This window comes from Phyllobates terribilis, unplaced genomic scaffold (assembly GCF_046119375.1).
Source record: "Phyllobates terribilis strain yellow unplaced genomic scaffold, ASM4611937v1 Scaffold_2__4_contigs__length_985480577, whole genome shotgun sequence".
In the NCBI taxonomy this organism is placed as follows: Eukaryota; Metazoa; Chordata; class Amphibia; order Anura; family Dendrobatidae; genus Phyllobates; species Phyllobates terribilis.
Window position 1 is genome coordinate 362,965,019 of NW_027362762.1, and position 19,834 is coordinate 362,984,852.

Consider the following 19,834-nt stretch of genomic DNA (forward strand, 5'->3'; position numbering starts at 1 on the left):
GTACAGATGCTGAATTGCCGGCCGGCTTTTTTAAAGAGACAGTGCATGAAAACACTATTATTTTTTTAAATAAATCCTTTACACTAAATGACAAGTACAGTAAGCAACACTGTCACTGTACTTTATATATATGTGACTGACATGTTTCTATCTATCTAATCTATGTGTGATTCTCTATTCCTTCTATTCTAAATTGTCGGGTACAGATGCTGAATTGCCGGCCGGCTTTTTTAAAGAGACAGTGCATGAAAACACTATTATTTTTTTTAATAAATCCTTTATACTAAATGACAAGTACAGTAAGCAACACTGTCACTGTACTTCATATATATGTGACTGACATGTTTCTATCTACCTAATCTATGTGTGATTCTCTATTCCTTCTATTCTAAATTGTTGGGTACAGATGCTGAATTGCCGGCTGGCTTTTTTAAAGAGACGGTGCATGAAAACACTATTATTTTTTTTAATAAATCCTTTACACTAAATGACAAGTACAGTAATCAACACTGTCACTGTACTTCATATATATGTGACTGACATGTTTCTATCTATCTAATCTATGTGTGAAGCTCTATTCTGTCTGTTATAAATTGTTGGGTACCGCTGCTGAATTGCCGGCCGGCTTTTTTAAAGAGACGGTGCATGAAAACACTATTATTTTTTTTGATAAATCCTTTACACTAAATGACAAGTACAGTAAGCAACACTGTCACTGTACTTCATATATATGTGACTGACATGTTTCTATCTATCTAATCTTTGTGTGAAGCTCTATTCTGTCTGTTATAAATTGTCGGGTACCGCTGCTGAATTGCCGGCCGGCTTTTTTAAAGAGACGGTGCATGAAAACACTATTATTTTTTTTGATAAATCCTTTACACTAAATGACAAGTACAGTAAGCAACACTGTCACTGTGCTTCTTATATGTGTGACTGACATGTTTCTATCTATCTAATCTATGTGTGAAGCTCTATTCTTTCGGTTCTAAATTGTCGGGTACCGGTGTATGCCGCTGATGAATTGCCGGCTTTTCATGTTTCACTGTTGGCACTGTTCCCATCGATTTGGGCAATCACTGTAATGCCACAACCACCATGGCTGTGGCATTACAGTGAGTGGCAGACAATCCCTGCATGATTGGTGCTCTAAATAGCGCCAGACATGCAGGACACGCTTTTGGTGCACGAACAGTTATCGAACATAACCTCGAACAGCTGAATTTTTTGCAAATCGTTCGGGTTCGTCGAACAACTCGAACACCGCCCAAAACAGCTCGAATTTGAGATTGGCGAACAGTTCTAGTCGAACACCGCTCATCTCTAATTATAAGTGGCACTTGTCTAATGCCCAGGTTTTGCATTAAGGCCACGGACCCATTATCAGTATTTGGTCAGTATTCGGTTAGTATTTTTCTCAGGAGTGGGAGCCAAAACCAGGTGAGGAACAATCAGAGAAAAGGTACAATAGAAACAAGTCACCAATTCTGCATTTATCACCCACTCCTGGTTTTGGCTCCCACTCCTGAAAAAAAATACTGACCAAATACTGATAGTGGGGCCGTGGCCTTAGGTGCTTTCCCAGTACTGTAAACGAGCTTCCTTGCAGCTATGTTTAAAGGTTTCCTGTTACAAGGCTCCAGCCGTATTATATGTGCTTTGTTATTTGGCACCATGCACTATAGGCAAAGCAAATAATATAAAAAAAAATAATGAAAACAACAAAAAGATTTGTGCAGAACTCATAGAGTGACAGCCATTGAACGTGTCGTCTGGGATCAAATCCTGTAATTTGACTTTTGACCACAGACGGTACAGATTTTTCTCACTATTTTGATTTAGACCGTTCACTTGGAACCTGGCTGACTCGGAAATAGAGATAGAAAGCCATTCAAAGGGTCAAGATTTCCAATTTCCAGATATGACACATTCGTTTTGTTTGAAGCCTCATTTCATTCAGTCAGGACTCAGTACTGTTACAGTAGATGTTAAAAAATCAAGCACTCATAGCCCCCCATTGATATTTAGCGTACTGTATGTGTGTGTCAGCGTAATGTATGTGTGTGAATGTCTGCGTACTGTATGTGTGCATGTCTGCATACTGTATGTGTGTGTATGTCTGCGTGTTGTGTGTGCCTGCGTGTTGTGTGAGCATGTCAGCATAATGTATGTGTGTGCATGTCTGCGTGTTATGTGTGTGTGCATGTCTGTGTGTTATGTGTGTGCATGTCTGCGTACTGTATGTGTGTGCATGTCTGCATACTGTATGTGTGCGCATGTCTGCATACTGTATGTGAGTGCATATCTGTTTACTGTATTTGTGCATGGCTGTGTACTGTATGTCTGTGCATATCTGCATACTGTATGTCTGCGTACTGTATATGTCTGCATGTCTATGTGTTGTGTGTACATGTCTGCATACTGTATGTGTGTGCATGTCAGCGTACTGTATGTGTATGCATGTCTGCGTACTGTATATGTGTGTATGTCTGCATACTGTATGTGTGCATGTCTGCGTACTGTATGTATGTGCCTGTCTGCGTGTTATGCGTGTGTGCATGTCTGCGTGTTATGTGTGTGTGTGTGCATGTCTGCGTACTGTATGTGTGTCCATATCTGTTTACTGTATGTGTGTATGTCTGCATGTTGTGTGTGCATGTCTGCGTACTGTATGTGTGTGCATGTCTGCGTACTGTATATGTGGGCATGTCTGCATACTGTATGTGTGTGCATATCTGCATACTGTATGTGAGTGCATATCTGTTTACAGTATGTGTGCATGGCTGTGTACTGTATGTCTGTGCATGTCTGCATACTGTATGTCTGTGTACTGTATATGTCTGCATGTCTATGTGTTGTGTGTACATGTCTGCATACTGTATGTGTGTGCATGTCAGCGTACTGTATGTGTATGCATGTCTGCGTACTGTATATGTGTGTATGTCTGCATACTGTATGTGTGCATGTCTGCGTACTGTATGTGTGTGCCTGTCTGCGTGTTATGCGTGTGTGCATGTCTGCGTGTTATGTGTGTGTGTGCATGTCTGCGTACTGTATGTGTGTCCATATCTGTTTACTGTATGTGTGTATGTCTGCGTGTTGTGTGTGCATGTCTGCATACTGTATGTGTGTGCATGTCTGTGTACTGTATATGTGGGCATGTCTGCATACTGTATGTGTGTGCATATCTGCATACTGTATGTGAGTGCATATCTGTTTACTGTATGTGTGCATGGCTGCGTACTGTATGTCTGTGCATGTCTGCGTACTGTATGTCTGTGAATGTCTGCGCACTATATATGTTTGCATGTCTATGTGTTGTGTGTGCATGTCTGCATACTGTATGTGTATGCATGTCTGCGTACTGTATATGTGTGTATGTCTGCTGTATGTGTGCATGTGTGCGTACTGTATGTGTGTGCATGTCTGCGTACTGTATGTGTGTCCATATCTGTTTACTGTATGTGTGTATGTCTGCGTGTTGTGTGTGCATGTCTGCGTACTGTATGTGTGTGCCTGTCTGCGTGTTGTGTGTGTGCATGTCTGCGTGTTATGTGTGTGTGTGTGCATGTCTGCGTACTGTATGTGTGTCCATATCTGTTTACTGTATGTGTGTATGTCTGCGTGTTGTGTGTGCATGTCTGCGTACTGTATGTGTGTGCATGTCTGCGTACTGTATATGTGGGCATGTCTGCATACTGTATGTGTGTGCATATCTGCATACTGTATGTGAGTGCATATCTGTTTACTGTATGTGTGCATGGCTGCGTACTGTATGTCTGTGCATGTCTGCATACTGTATGTCTGTGTATGTCTGCGTACTGTATATGTCTGCATGTCTATGTGTTGTGTGTGCATGTCTGCATACTGTATGTGTGTGCATGTTAGCGTACTGTATGTGTATGCATGTCTGCGTACTGTATATGTGTGTATGTCTGCATACTGTATGTGTGCATGTCTGTGTACTGTATGTGTGTGCATGTCTGCGTGTTGTGTGTGTGTGCATGTCTGCGTACTGTATGTGTGTGCATATCTGTTTACTGTATGTGTGCATGGCTGCGTACTGTATGTCTGTGCATGTCTGCGTACTGTTTGTCTGTGCATGTCTGCGTACTATATATGTCTGCATGTCTATGTGTTGTGTGTGCATGTCTGCATACTGTATGTGTGTGCATGTCAGCGTATTGTATGTGTATGCATGTCTGCGTACTATATATGTGTGTATGTCTGCATACTCTATGTGTGCATGTCTGCATACTGTATGTGTGTGCCTGTCTGCGTGTTATATGTGTGTGCATGTCTGCGTGTTATGTGTGTGTGTGCATGTCTGCGTACTGTATGTGTGTCCATATCTGTTTACTGTATGTGTGTATGTCTGCGTGTTGTGTGTGCATGTCTGCTTACTGTATGTGTGTGCCTGTCTGCGTGTTATGTGTGTGTGCATGTCTGCGTGTTATGTGTGTGTGTGCATGTCTGCGTACTGTATGTGTGTCCATATCTGTTTACTGTATGTGTGTATGTCTGCGTGTTGTGTGTGCATGTCTGCTTACTGTATGTGTGTGCATGTCTGCGTACTGTATGTGTGTGCATGTCTGTGACGTGCCCCCTGGGCCGTGGGGTACTCGGTGCCGGGCCGGTCGGTGCAGGGGATGTCACAGTGGCAGTGACCCGGTTCGTGACCCAGGGCGGTCAATAAAACGGGGATTATAGTTTTTATAGTTTAATGTTTGTTACGCCACCTGTGGTATGCGGCTGTATGGGGCCGCCGCTGCTGTGCAGATCCTCTGGAGCTGATGGTGACGCAGCAGAGTTGGGACAGCTCTCCACAGGCAGAGCTTAGCTCCAGGGCAGGAAATGGTGATGTTATAGATGTTGCTGTGCAGTGTAATGCAGGGGATGGCACAGATAATAACCAGTCCACAACTTAATGGCGGTTTCCTCTTATCTTTACTTGTGGTGGTTAGGCAGACCGGGGCACGGGTACTATCTTGTAGTAGAGGTCCAGGCGGCCTGGAAACAGGTTAGGAATCCACCTCGCCAGGTGAAGTTGGAGGCCTTCCCTTTGCGCTAATCTCTTTGGCCCTGCTGCTTATAGCTGTGCTGTGGCCCTAGTCCCTGAGTAAAATGTCTCTGTGCTCACCCGTATGGCAGGCAGCTCGGGCCTTCCTGGAGTGTCGCTCCCACGTGGCGGTGCTGGGCCCTATGTGCTGCTGAGCCTCCGGGCGTCTGATGGGGCCAGGAGACCTGCAGTCTCCTGCCCTCCGGTTTCTGCTGCTGGGCCTTCAGTGCCCCACAACCTCGGACTCCGGTGTCCGGTTCTTCTACGCTCCTCTCTGGGGTGAGCTGCCGTGCAGCTTCACTCCCCAGGTCTTTCCTCTTCGCTGTCCTGACTTCAACTCCTCTCACTAACTCTAACTAACCGCCTCCAGATTCCAGTTGCTAAGGGAAGGAGCTCCCCTTGCTGGTCTGGAGCCAGGAAAGTGTTGCATGCTAGTATACCTGATAATGGGACCCCTGCTTGCTTTCAGGCATGGCATCACCTCTTGTGAGGGAGGCAATGCCACTGTGGCAACTGGACCCCTGGGGTGCCACATCTGCGTGTTATGTGTGTGTGCATGTCTGCATGTTATGTGTGTGTGCATGTCTGCATACTGTATGTGTGTGCGCATATCTGTTTACTGTATGTGTGCATGTCTGTGTACTGTATGTTTGCATGTCTGCGTACTGTATTTGTGTATATGTCTGCGTGTTGCGTGTGGATGTCTGCGTACTGTATGTGTGAGCATGTCAGTGTAATGTATGTGTATGCATGTCTGCGTGTTATGTGTGTGTGCATGTCTGCGTGTTATGTGTGTGTGCATGTCTGCGTACTGTATGTGTGTGCATGTCTGCATACTGTATGTGTGTGCATGTCTGCATACTGTATGTGTGTGCATATCTGTTTACTGTATGTGTGTGCATGTCTGCGTGTTGTGGGTGCATGTCTGCGTACTGTAAGTGTGCGCATGTCTGCGTACTCTATGTGTGCGCATGTCTGCGTACTGTATGTGTGCGCATGTCTGCGTACTATATGTGTGCGCATGTCTGCGTATTGTATGTGTGCATGGCTGCGTACTGTATATGTGTGCATGTCTGCGTACTGTATGTGTGTGCATGTCTGCGTACTGTATGTGTGTGCATGTCTGCGTACTGTATGTGTAAGCATGTCTGCGTGTTATGTGTCTGTGCATGTCTGCGTGTTATGTGTGTGTGCTTGTCTGCGTACTGTATGTGTGTGCATGTCTGCGTATTGTATGTGCATGCATGTCTGCGTGTTATGTGTGTGTGCATGTCTGCATGTTATGTGTGTGTGCATGTCTGCGTGTTGTGGGTGCATGTCTGCGTACTGTATGTGTGTGCATGTCTCCGTGTTGTGGGTGCATGTCTGCGTACTGTATGTGTGTGCATGTCTGTGTACTGTAAGTGTGTGCATGTCTGCATACTGTATGTATGTGCATGCCTGCATGTTGTGTGTGTGTGAATGTCTGCGTACTGTATGTGTGCGCATGTCTGTGTGTTATGTGTGTGCATGTCTGCGTACTGTATGTGTGTGCATGTCTGCGTTCTGTATGTGTGCGCATGTCTGCGTGTTATGTGTGTGTGCATGTCTGCGTACTGTATGTGTGTGCATGTCTGCGTACTGTATGTTTGTGCATGTCTGCATACTGTATGTGTCTCTGTGTTGTATACATATATTTCTCCATTGTATCTGTGCATCATGAATCGTGGTATGTGTTATAGGGGTCCACTGAGTCTCTTTTGCCCAGGGCCCACGAAAACCTGGAGCCAACCCTGAACAGGTCTATCAATTCTATGATTCCCATAATTCCATGACTTTTTCTTTTTGGTGTTGCAATTTCATGGTCGGGGAGTGTATACAATACCATGCAAAAGTTTTAGGCAGGTTTGGTAAAAATCCTGCAACGTAAGAAGGCTTTAAAAAAGATCAAAACTTTAGCACATAACTGTATGTGAAGAGTTTTGTCAGATGCATAGTTACATTTTGATGCAGCTACTACTGCTAAATGCATGCATGCTTAATAAATCTCTCCCAATTCTTGATATAAACAATTTGCAAAACGAGGGAAAAATGATCACATTCAGCACATATTATGCATATCCTTTTCTATTCTTTGCATTGATTGATTTAGACAGATTAAGTGGCTTTTAATTAACCTAGTGATACATATGATATCAATTGTTATTTGTATGAAGCCGAGTTTTGAGCATTCTGTAATAAAGGTTAAACAAGTTGATATTTTCTCGGTTGACCGAGCTGACATGCCTATAACTGAGCAATGTTCTTTATTGCTGTAGTTCAATCACAATCTGTCAGTACAGTACCTATACACCGCCGCTGATCAATAGTCTGACCTTTGTAATTTTATGTTGCTCGAACAGGTCCGTCTGAAAAATCCAAGCAGCAAGCCACTAGTGTACCAGGCAACAGTAGTAGGTCGAGAGTTAGCGGATTTCTCATTGCCTAAAGGAAACACGATAACGATTGCCCCAAAGTAAGTAACCTTTCTTATTGTCTTCATCGAAAGTGACAGCTGAGACAGGCCGAATATGGAATACACAAATACAGCATGGTAATTAGGAATAATAAGGATTTCCTTTTTACCGGGGGAGATCCAGATGTGTACATAATTCATATATGGTAAATACTTTGAATACACGTATTGCTCTGTTAGCCTTTTACATCTCTTTTACTTTATACTAAGATTAATCGGTAGCTATTAGTATGTATTTCTGCTGAGGTTTTTTCCAACTTCAAGACCATTAGCATTGCTTTACTTGCATTATTTTGAGTCATCGTCAACTGGGTCAATGTGCTTTGACATGTAAAACATGTATGACATTTACTGTGTTCTCCAATAGAGTATACATTATTGTGTGTGACCCATAATACATCATCTTGTGTACTCCAAACTAAAGCTGACAGGGAGTAAAAGCTGGGTCAGAGCTGACATCTCTGTCAATGAGACAATCATCTTGCTGTTGACCTTGTTCCAGTTATTTCTACGAGACAAGAAATTCAGTGACGACCTCCTTTCTTTCCTTCATCTTCTATGTTGTTCCTCTGTTGTCTCCCTGGAGAAGTGCTAAAAACTGCCACATTTTTATATATTTTTTTATTATTTTGTCCAGCATAGAAAGTTATGAAAATTGCAAATCACTTTATTAGGAAATTTTCCTTCATTCCTGTAAAAAAATGTATTGAAATGGCTACTAAGCTCCTGCCTTTACCCAATTTGTTTGCCTGCCTTCAGCTGTATTGAAATCAGAATGTACTCATTTGGAGTACAGATGATGGCAGTGAAAAGATCAGCACCTGTGCTGTACTAACTGTAGGGAAAAGCTAGTGCAGGGGATTATCTTATAAGCACTACACTGGGAGGAGACAGGTGCAACCTTTTCACTGCCATCATCTGTACTCCACATGAATACATTCAGATATCAGTGCAGCTAAAGGCAGGCAAATAGGCAGTGGGGAAGCAGGAGTTTTGAGGTCACTTAAATGCATTTTTTACAGGAATGATGACAAGTAACTTAAAGTGATTTGCATGTTTCATAACTTTCCATGCTGGACAAAATAAAAAAAAAAAAAAGAAAGTTTAGTTTACTCTTTAACCCCTTCAACCCCAGGCGATTTTTCATTTTTTCGTTTTCTCATTCCCTTCTTCCAAGAGTCATACATTTTTTTATTTTTCCATAAATTTAGCCATGTGAGGGCTTGTTTTTTGCTGGACGAGTTCTAATTTTATAAGACACCATTAATTTTACCATATAGTGTACTGGAAAAAGGGAAATTGCAAAAAAAAGTGCAATTCCACAATTGTTTTTTTGACCTGACAATAATATGATTCTCCAGGTCAGTATGAGTTTGCAGATACCAAACATGTATAGTTTTTTTTTTATTTAAGTGGTGAAAAAAAAAATTCGGAAATTTGTAAGAAAATGTTTTGATTGCCTTTGTCGCTATTTTCTGAGACCCGTAACATTTTTATTTTTCGGCACATGGGGCTGTATGAGGGCATATTTTTTGTGCCCTAAGATGACATTTTTTATTGATACCATTTTAGGGTAGATACGATGTTTTGATCGTCTCTTATTGTATTTTAATGCAATGTTGCGGTGGCCAAAAAACTATAAGTCTTGCGTTTTTAATTTTCTTTTTGTTACATCTTTTTTTCTATTGTTTTATTTTCAATGGAGACAAAGGGGGATGATTTGAACTTTTGTGGTTTTTTTTTATTAATTTTTTCATATTTTTTTCATATTTTTTTTACTTTTTACTGTAATTAATAGTCCCCTTAGGGAACTTGAAACTGCAATCATCCTATCGCTTGTGCTCTACATAGCCGTCCATCAGCTCTGCTATGAAAAACCAAAGACAAGCAAAATTCCCAAATAACTGGAAGTAAATGGATAAATCAAAAGTGCATAAAAATAATGATAAATAATAAAGGGTATTTAGTTAACATAATTTTGTTCAAAATAATGTAAAAGCCATCCCACCACGCCACGGTAACCCTTATGGGACAATCCTAACTCTAATATTATAACCTTACCATTTGTCAACTGACATACATATGGATAAGGGCAGAGAGACTGAACCCTAGTAGAAGCTTGGACCTGAGAGGCAGAATGAACCTTTCAGCTCAGACAAAGGGCGGCCACACCTTTATATGAACTGAAGCACACTAAACTACAAAGAAAAAACCTTGGAGTCTGAACTGAAACGTAAATTGATGTGCATGCAAAATGTAAATGCATGTTCACATAAGGCTACTAGACAGAGAAAAACCAAAGACAAGCAAAATACCAAAATAACTGGAAGTAAATGGATAAATCGCAAGTGCATAAAAATAATGATAAATAATATAGGGTATTTAGTTAAAATAATTTTCATCAAAATAATGTAAAAGCTATCCCCTGACGTCACGGTAACCCTTATGGGACAGTCCTAACTCTAATATTAAAACCTTACCATTTGTCAAGTGACATACATATGGATAAGGGCAGAGAGACTGAAGTAGAAGCATAGACCTGAGAGGCAGAATAAACCTTTCAGCTCAGACAAAGGGCGGCCACACCCTATACATAGCCGTCCATCAGCTCTGCTATGTATAGCAGAATTCATGATCTCCTATGAACGCCAACCACAGACCAGTGTTCATAGGAGGATCGTAATGACATCAGCAGACCCCCGGCTGTCAATGCAACCCATCGCCACCCTGCAATCATGTCACAAGCACACCAATGTGAGTGTGGAATAACGCGTTCCTTGCCGAAGCGTGTTAAATTCCGCTGTCAGAGATTGACCCCGGGATTTAACATGTTAACAGCCATGGGTGGAGCACAACTCTGCCTGCAGCTGTTAACGGCACATAATGGCGTGCGAGTCCGCATTAAAGGCTGACATTTTAATGTCTATCCAAGGACATTCTGTAAATGCATGATGTATTATATCAACAGCAAAAAGGGCAATAGTACGTTAGTTACACCCGAAGAAAAATTAGGGAAGGTAATAAAGAATTTGATGTGGTACACCATGCAATGTGTGTTTTAAAAGGAATCTGTCAGCAGGTTTTCGCTATGTAATCTGAGCATGATGTAGGGCCAGAGACCCTGATTCTAGTGATGTGTCACTTACTGGGCTGCTTGTTGCAGTTTCCATAAAATCAGTAGGAGATTATAACAAGGGGTCTAGTTGTATTATACCATGTAGTTCTCCTGCACAAACTGTTTTCTGCTATGCACAGTGTACACAGAAAGCAATCAATCAGTGGTGTGGGTTGAGTTATACTGTGCTCAGCATTCAGAGAGCTGGTAGATCTGCAGCAGAGAAAACGATAATTTTATTAAAATTACTACATGCAGACCAGTTAGTGACACATCACAGGTATCAGTGTCTTTGTTCCTACATCATGCTGCTCTCAAATTACCTAGCAAGAAGGTGGTGACAGATTCCCTTAAAGATGTGAAACATAAAGGTTCATGTAACTAACCTATCAGTGGCTGTACTGTCTATCTTCATGCAAAACATCTGTTTTTTGTAGCTGCTGAAACAAATGATATGCACTAGAGTCAGGTTGAAAAGTATGTGAGCCATATTTAAAGGGGTTGTCTGGTTGGTTTAAAGCTACAAGTCTGCAGTCACTCTGCACGCTGTGAGGATTCTCCAGTGCCGGTGCTGGGAGCGAGCGGTCATGTGATGACAAGTATGCCATAAGCATGCTCCCACATTCAGACTAGACTGCCTTGCTCAACACACTTGCATTGAGTGAGGCTGCGCCCATCTCATCGGAATGCTTACCGCATACTTGTGGCCCCCTCCCGGCACCGGAGAATCCTCACAGCAACCAGTGCTTGCAATGTGAGGATTCACATAGAGTGACTGCAGACTTGTAGCGTTACACCGGACAACCCTTTTAACTATGAAAATTGTGCATCAGCTTCCATTCATTTACAGATTGCCATTTTGCTTGTGTCAAGGTTCTTTTGGTGAACCTATGAAAGTATATCGAGTGATCATTGGCAAGGGATTCAAGGCAGAGTGGGCAATCCCGACAACAACACTGCCTAAACTAATATGATGTTCATGAAGGTCATAATATATTTGTAAAGGTCGAAGGGGCATCTGCATTTTACGGCTGTATGGGGCACGTGGAATCCCTGCGGCTCTGAACTTCGGAGTCTTAGACATTCTGTGTCCCCTACACAAGAGCGTCCATTCTTAAAAAAATTCCCTTAGAAAAAAAAATGAATACGGAACAGCAAACCCCATTGATTGAGCCTGGCAGTTTTTTTTCTCTGACAATATCTAAATTGAAGGAATACGTAGAGTAGGTACAGAAAGGCCCATAGACTTCGATAGGGGCCACATTATAGTACTGTGCAACTTATATGGTTTTAGGTGATATTGAGCTGTAATACGGTAGCTTGCATGAGCAGTAAACGTGAGTTACGGCAAGTCATATACTACTCTATGACTCTTAGTCGAGCTTGTTGGGATTTATGGTTAGCAAAATGAAATTGGTAGGTATATAGTTCATGAGGCTGAAGGCAATATAGTCACATTTTTGAGCGATCATATCATTTAGCTGCAATGCATGAAATCATTTAATATTACTAAACCCTATTTATAAGTTAATGCATCCAAAGTAGAGATTTCTTATTCTGTGTAAGTTGTCATTGTCAGCAGTAAGCGAACGATTAACTCTTTGACCTTGGGAATAATTACATTACATGGCAGGTAAGCTGGGATAGACAGCCTTTATACTCACAGCCATTTTTGGAAAATGACAAACTTTTTAAAGAAGTATAATGAGTCCATTATTGATTGTGACCTACGCCTTCTCCTTAATGCTGTATATTTTTTAGTCTTACATCAGCAGACTATAAATTTACTCTTACTTAGTTGTCTGTAATGAATTTTGGATCCAAGCATAATATAATTTAAAATAACAGCTTGCACTTTTGACAAGTTAATACCTTGCTTGCTTCCTCCTTTCTTTCCTTTTCAGTGCCTTATCAGCACCTTATAGTTTGGGGAGAAAACTCGTTTCACATTTAACTGTCATTACTGAATGTCAGCGCTAATTTGGCAGAAGAAATCGAGGGAAAATGATTTGAACTGTTGGCGATGCATGTAGAATTGCTGCACTGCACAGCCTTTTACTACAGCTAAATGCTTTTTGATGTACAGTATTTCCATTTGGTTTGTTTCCAGCGGGAGAGTAACAAAACATTTCATATTGTTTCCAGCCTGGCATTAGACTCTGTATTCCAGGAACACCAAGGCTGATCTGCCCATTTCATTCTATGTGATCTCAATCCTTCCACTCAGTATGATGATTGATGGTAGGATGCCGCTCCTGTCATAATATCTATCAACATATTTCATGAGCTTCTCCTCAAATGCTTAAAAGTCCAATCACATAGCTGGCAGGAAGCCTATGGAGAATATCTCTGTAAATTGCTAAAGGCATCATCAGGGGTTAATGTCGAGTTATGACCCACTCAAATAATTAGAGCAAATTTCATTTTATTTTGCGTAACTAAATGAGTAAGGTTGTGTTAACACAGCACCACACAGTAAAAATGGCAGCAAAGCCACCTTTGTGTTTGTGGCTCTTACAAGGATTAGTTTAGTCATGTATTTAAATTATCAGCTTTAAGGCTTGTTCACAAGTTGCGGTTTTGCTAGGTTTTTTCCCCAAGTGTTTTTGCAGAAATTTACAGTACCAGCAAAGTGAATGAGATTTTTGAAATGCATATGCTGCTTATTTTTTCATTGCGGATTTGAACCATCAAAGTATTTTTTCAGCAGTACCTTAGAACAACAGACCTGAATTAGCAGACAGGCACCTTGACATAGCAGAGCTGAGTGTGTTGACAATACCAAGGAGCTGGATTGGTAGACTGAAATCTTAATGTAGTATAACAGACAGCACTTTGGAATAGCAGAGCTGGATTGGCAGACCCACACCTTGATGTAGCAGAGCTAAGTGTGTGGATAGCACCTTGGAAATAACAGCTGGATTAGGAGACAGGCACCTGTATGTAGCAGAGCTGAGTATGTGGACATCACCTAGGAGTAGCAGAGCTGGATTGATAGACAGGCTCCTTCATATATCAGAGCTGAGTGTGCAGACGGAACTTTGGAATGGTGCAGCCGGATTGGCAGGCTGTAATGTAAACTGGAGCAGAGCCCAGCAATAGAAAAGCTGGGTTTATCTGGAGACTCAGCAGGGTGGAGGCGCATGATAGCGACATACTACTGTCTGAATGCTAAAATGGAATGAAGATGTCTGAGCCAGCATTAACAGGCCTAAGAGCATGACATTAGAGGTGCGCATCATGTCATGGAAACTCGATATGCACGAGAGCAGAAAGAGATGATCTCAGGGAAAGAAGTTGCATGGACCGGCGTTGGAGCCAGGACAGTTTAGTAGCAATAAAGTTCACTTTCCTCCCTTCATTCAAAGGCAGCCTATCAGAAGGTTTTACCCTTACAAACCATTTCCACCACTTTGTTTTGAAATGAAAAGTGAGATACGGACTGGCTGATGGGCAGAAATTCAATGATTCTTCTGCCCATAAACAGGATAACACATTGTGCATGAGTTCCAGTTCTTGATTGAAATGGCCCATGGAACATGTCGGAAACTTCATCCACTTCAACAACTGGAACAAGATCTGACTTTGTGATACTTCAGCAAGACTCTTGGCTGGTTCCTAACATCATACTTCTTGTTAGAACAGGGATAATCCATCGGGGAGAATCGAGAGTTATTCCTCCTAGTGTCTGGCATTTTTCTTTAAACTACGTTTTCTCTGAATCTTTACCCATGGTTAGTTTCCTTCTAAATAAAGATAATTGTGGGAGAAGAGGAAATTTATTTGCAATTTTAGTGTTTTGTGTGACATTATTATATGTTAAGCAATAAATGAATTATATAAAGTTTTCACATGTAGAGGTCAAAAACTTAAATCAATTTCTAAGACTTACTTTTAATGTTTATCTCTCCTGGGACTGAGATCATCACTGAAATACTGCTGAGAAAGTAATGACTTTTCTAGCGGAAGCCGCCTGTATTGCTAGCTTTTTACCAAGTACTGCTGCTCTTCAAAGCATTATAGAATAAGAACAAATTATTTTATCTCACATTCAAACTATGAAGAAACTGTGTCATCATAAGGATGCATTATATGTAATGTGTATAGATCACGTAACCTATGAATCCTACATCGTGGATTCATCTCACTAGTGAACAGTTCCCCCTAAAACTACAAAAGCAAGAGATCACTAACAATCTAGAAGTACTAAAGGAAACAAGGTGATTTTTTGGGAGGTCCATAAAATACGCCTGTGTGACCCCAGGCATGGGAGTATTGCCATTTTATTTAGGGTATGTGCACACAACATCTTTTCCAAGTTGAAACTGCCTGAAAAAACTACCAGAAAATGCTCAAAAGAATGAACACATGCACAGCAAGTAGTTTTTTCTTAGAAATTCATATGTTCAGGTTTTGGACGTCTTTTACACACATCTGGTTTTTAAAAACTTGACCAATCTTTTGTTATGTGTACATTTTTCGAGGACATTTTGTAGCATAAACTTTCTAAATCTTCCTCAAAAACTAAAAAATATTCAAAAACTTGGAGTTCTGCTCAGTTCCTGCTCTGATAACTCTGCAAAAAAACTGTGTGCACATACCCTTCTTGTGTTTTCTGCTTGGAAGATGGTCAGTATGGTACAGAAAAATGTCAAAAGACACCTGGAAGATGCCCGGACGTCTTTTGAAGCATTTTACCATTGTTTTTACTGAAAAAAACACTAGCGGTTTCTTCTATATTGAATGGAGAGGAAAAAACGACCAGAGAGTGACAATAAAAAAGATGTCACAAAAGTCATGGGAAAACTCTCCAAAAAAACACTGGTGTCCAATACTGTCAGAGAAACACTCAGGTAATAACAAAACAATGACACAAAAGACGCTTCAGTGAAAAGAAAATTACAGTTTCCGGACGCACCTTCTACTTAAAAAAACTTGATGGGTTTGCTCGATTTTAAAAATGCGTCTTTGTCTGTGGATCTTTAGTGAAACCAAAGTTTCTTATTTGGCCAATAATTGTTAATCATGTGGCAAACCTCCTAAAAGCATTGGTGGAACTAGCGAGACAGTTCATTTAACCCTTGGACGAGGACTTCTTTGCATGAGGCATGACATAGTGGGTACTCTTTGCTTGGGGTGTTTCACTAAATCAGTGATCATTTTAATGCCCTCTATGTTATAAGTCATACCATTCTGTAGAATTAGCAATAATTGCTATTTTTTGATCCAAGAATTACACATTACCGTTGTTATTAAGGATCATGATGGGAATTATAACATGTCAATAATCGAACATGAAAAGAGTAATTATAAATAATTACATTTATTTTGCAGAAGCCAAGTGGATTTGACTGTAGAGTATAAGAGCCGTTTCTTGCACCCAGCTGAAGCAACCATGTTACTGGTATCTAAACCTAGCTGTGGAGCAGGTGGGACTACACTCTCCTTCTCTCTTCAGTCTAGACTGACTGATTTATCTCCAACTGTAGGTATTTTTCTAACCTTCTTTGGATAAAGAATATGTTAAGATAAAATACATTTTACAAATTCTTATAATGAAAAATAAAGCTGTAATGATCAATGATAAACATGTGAATACTCTGAACTCCATTGAACACTAAAATGGGTGTCTCGAGCCTTCCTTTCCTCCTTATTACACAACACTAGAAAGGAAAAGTTTGAATAAAGTGGTGCTTGAGTATAGTAAGTGCAGTGCCAGTCCATTCAAAAACTATAATTACAAAGGAATAAACACGGTCTTGGTACGTGCTGCCACAATTGTACCTGATGAAGGAGCCAGATCGGTCCCGAAACGCATTGTCCCAATAGAAACCTGTACTATCCAAACCATCTATGTTCTCCTCACTGGTAGTGCTCACCAAAACCGCAATTATTCCTGTGTAATTATGATGGTGTCCTTCCGGACTTCACGGAAGCAGCTGCAGCCTTTGGAAGTTGGGGTAATCACGCCTTTGTTAGCGATGTGCCTACAGCCCAACACCTTCAGGGTAGTTCATACACTCACCGTTCCTTACACACACATTGCTGTTGGTATCACACTTAGGAGCGCTTTCCTTCCTTTTTTTCATTCAAGAACTATGGAACAGAGACTGATGTTATCGTCCATCCCATACACTGGTGTGGTGCAGTAATCTGAGTTCCCTGTCCCTACTATTAAACTTACCAGCAGCCATCTTTATCTGTTATCGACGCCACTCTGGTAAGTATGACCTGCCGGTCACAAATTTGGTTCCAGTGTTTGGTCCAGTGTTTTCTCGGTGATCCGGAAGTCACAACTCAGTGTAAGTCTATGAGAGCCAGAACGAGATTCACATAGACTTACACTGAGAGCTTGTGAGCGTTACCTCTGATTTTTGGTTGAAGTTGCGGTCACAAGGGACCAGAGCGGCGCCAGGAAGAGCTGAAGATGGTGACTGTTAAGTATAAAACTAGGGTCAGGGAGCTTAGATTAGTAGCACCACTCCAGTGCTGAAAAAAAAAAAAAACACTAGAGTTTTGCTTTATATGGAGTGGCTAGGTGCTGCTCCATTCCTGTGGATATGTGGGGAAATAACTGCTGTGGAAAAAACCCTTTAAGGCTATGTGCACACGTCACATTTTTGCCTCTTTTTTTGATGCATTTTTGATTGCAGATTTGTCACAAAACCTGAAGGAAATCCTGATGCCAGCAAAGTCAATGAGAGTACTGAAGTATCATGCACACGTTGCTTATTTCTGACATGCAGATTTGGTGCAGAAAATATTCTGCAGCATGTCAATTCTTTCAGCGTTTTTGCAGCGTTTTTGTCACCCCAAAATGCTAGAAAAACGCAGGTAAAAATGCATAAAAGAAAAAATATTTCTGCAACTAAATACTGAACATGTGTACATACCCTAAGATGTAAAAAAGTGTCATTTAGTGGAAATATAAAATAACAGAGGCTATATTTTCTGACACGCAGTAATGATATGGAATTCAAACATATTTACAGTTACAGGACCTTTTTTAACTTACATGCATGTGTTTTCGGCTAAAATACTTTTTTGCAATTGTTTTTTTTTTTTTAAATTGCCTCAATTGGCTTTTTATAGGTTCTTCGTTTCCCTGCAGGCTGCAAAATGAGTTAACTAATAATCGATCAGTAAGCTGTTCTGGTGGAGAGTTTGTAACTCTTCTATGTTTTACTGAACTCTTCTGTGCTGATTTATGTCCACAGACCACATTAAAGATGAGTTGAACTTAGATGCGGTCATAAATCGGAAGAGAAGAACTCAAAAAAAAGACAGATAAAAGAATTACACACTGCCTATCAGAACAGCTCTCAGTTAACTCATACTACAAACAGCATTATTCAGGGAAACTAAAGAGCCTGTAAAAGCAAAACGGTGAAAAATTATGTACTGCATCCCAGTTGCAAAAATTATCGTTAGCCCAAAATAAATGCCTTTAGGTAAAAGAAAAATGCTCATATCTATTAAAGTCGTATAGATTATGAGAAGTCACAGTTTTGTAAAATATTGTTTTTCCTTTTTAGGGTATGGTGATAATGTATGACTTACTAATGACTTACTAATAATAGGAAATATTCCAATGAAAATGAAGATTTATAATGTAAATGTCACCATTGTTTGCTACTGATAGTAAAAGGGTAATATGGATCCGAAGAGGAGAGGAAGTCGGAGTCATTACTTGTCATTGATTAACTATCCTCACTCCGGTATCTTGACAGTTGTTCTTTGGCTGCCCTTCTCTTCTGTCTTTGTAGCCACTAGCAGCAGACGATGAAGGAGAACTGCATGACATTTTACATTTAGAAATAGCTTTCAGCGAGTGGAGAGATAACCTCCAGATCCCGGTGTTCTCTTTAAGTCATACATCTCATGTGTTGTTGAAAATGAAAAGCTACTAAGTCAGATAAAGATAACATCCTTAGACAGAAGTATACAGAATACTTTTACCGTTGTGTAATATGTGATAATAAACATTTAGTTGTGAATTCTTATATTTATCGTAAGGCTCAACTGAAGCAAGAATCTCCGTGCTATGAGTTGGAAAAAATCTGTTTATCTGTTGAAAGCCCTTACAAACGTCATGGAAAATTCAGGTATGTATGTGTAATGCTCCATGGGTATAAGCAGATGAGATAATGAAGTAAACTCCCATACATGAGTCAGTTTTTGTGAAAAATAGTTGTAATATTAGGCAATCACAATTTACCTCTCTTCTATGCTGGTAAAAAAAGAAAGCTTCTGATTAGTTGATACATCTAATATATTATTATTATTACACTCAATTTTACATATATTTTTTTAATTTATGAACTTTATGGTAATTAGTCCGCATACAATGAAGTTCATTACAAACATATAATCTAGAACAGCACTTGTCAAACTTTTTCTACTGCGGCCTCATCAGAGAGGCCAAGTTAATGACTGACCCCCAAAAGACAGACCAAAATGATTTCTGGGCCTCACCATTTTTATTCAATGTCCGTAATAGAATTAAATATATCTCTCAATTTTCCTTCTTGTCTCCTGATCTCAATAAAACATTATAAAAAGTGCAATAAGAGTCAATTATGATGTTAAACTAGAGGTGCGATTTGCATAGGTGCAGTCACATGCCGACTAGACTCTCCCTTGCTTTTTTCAATTCAAAAGAATAGAAGAGAATTGATAGAAGCTGGATGAGACTAGTTGACAGGTGTCCACAAACATGCAAATTGTCTACATGTGGTCACAGGACCGCCTACTCATCCGGAGCGTACAGGGAAATCATGACAGTGTGCACAGGCTGCAGACTTTTAATTTCAGCCTGAAGAATCCCTTTAATACTATCCTTGTGCCCCATAATCAGCATCATGTTATTAGCAGCACATCCTTCGTTTACACCGGGTGATGTACTTCTGATGGCAATGATTTTTATGCCGCAATAAATGCTTCAAACCAGCATTTTTCTCGCTCGTTGCATGGCCATTGGTGTGTTTTTTTGGGACAATAACCAGGAACAGGCTATCCTGTGAGCTCCTTCACCATTTAACAGCTCATTTAAATGCACCATTACTTTTTCTTGCTTATAAAATTACTCAGACTCTTTTATTATGTGGAAATAATTCTCTTTCCACATAATCTAATGTTCAAGAAACCGCATCAATTACCAAAATGA

General features: G+C 40.4%; 1 protein-coding gene across 2 annotated transcripts in view; it reads left to right on the forward strand.

Annotated features, from left to right (window-relative positions):
• Positions 1-19,834, forward strand: part of CFAP47 (cilia and flagella associated protein 47) — a 1,117,227-nt gene that overhangs the window by 422,435 nt on the left and 674,958 nt on the right. For both annotated transcript variants that reach the window (XM_073664712.1, XM_073664711.1), the window contains exons 38-40: positions 7,441-7,553; positions 16,003-16,153; positions 18,685-18,773. In XM_073664712.1, coding sequence (XP_073520813.1) covers positions 7,441-7,553; positions 16,003-16,153; positions 18,685-18,773 — 353 coding nt within the window. The remainder of the gene's footprint in view (positions 1-7,440; positions 7,554-16,002; positions 16,154-18,684; positions 18,774-19,834) is intronic.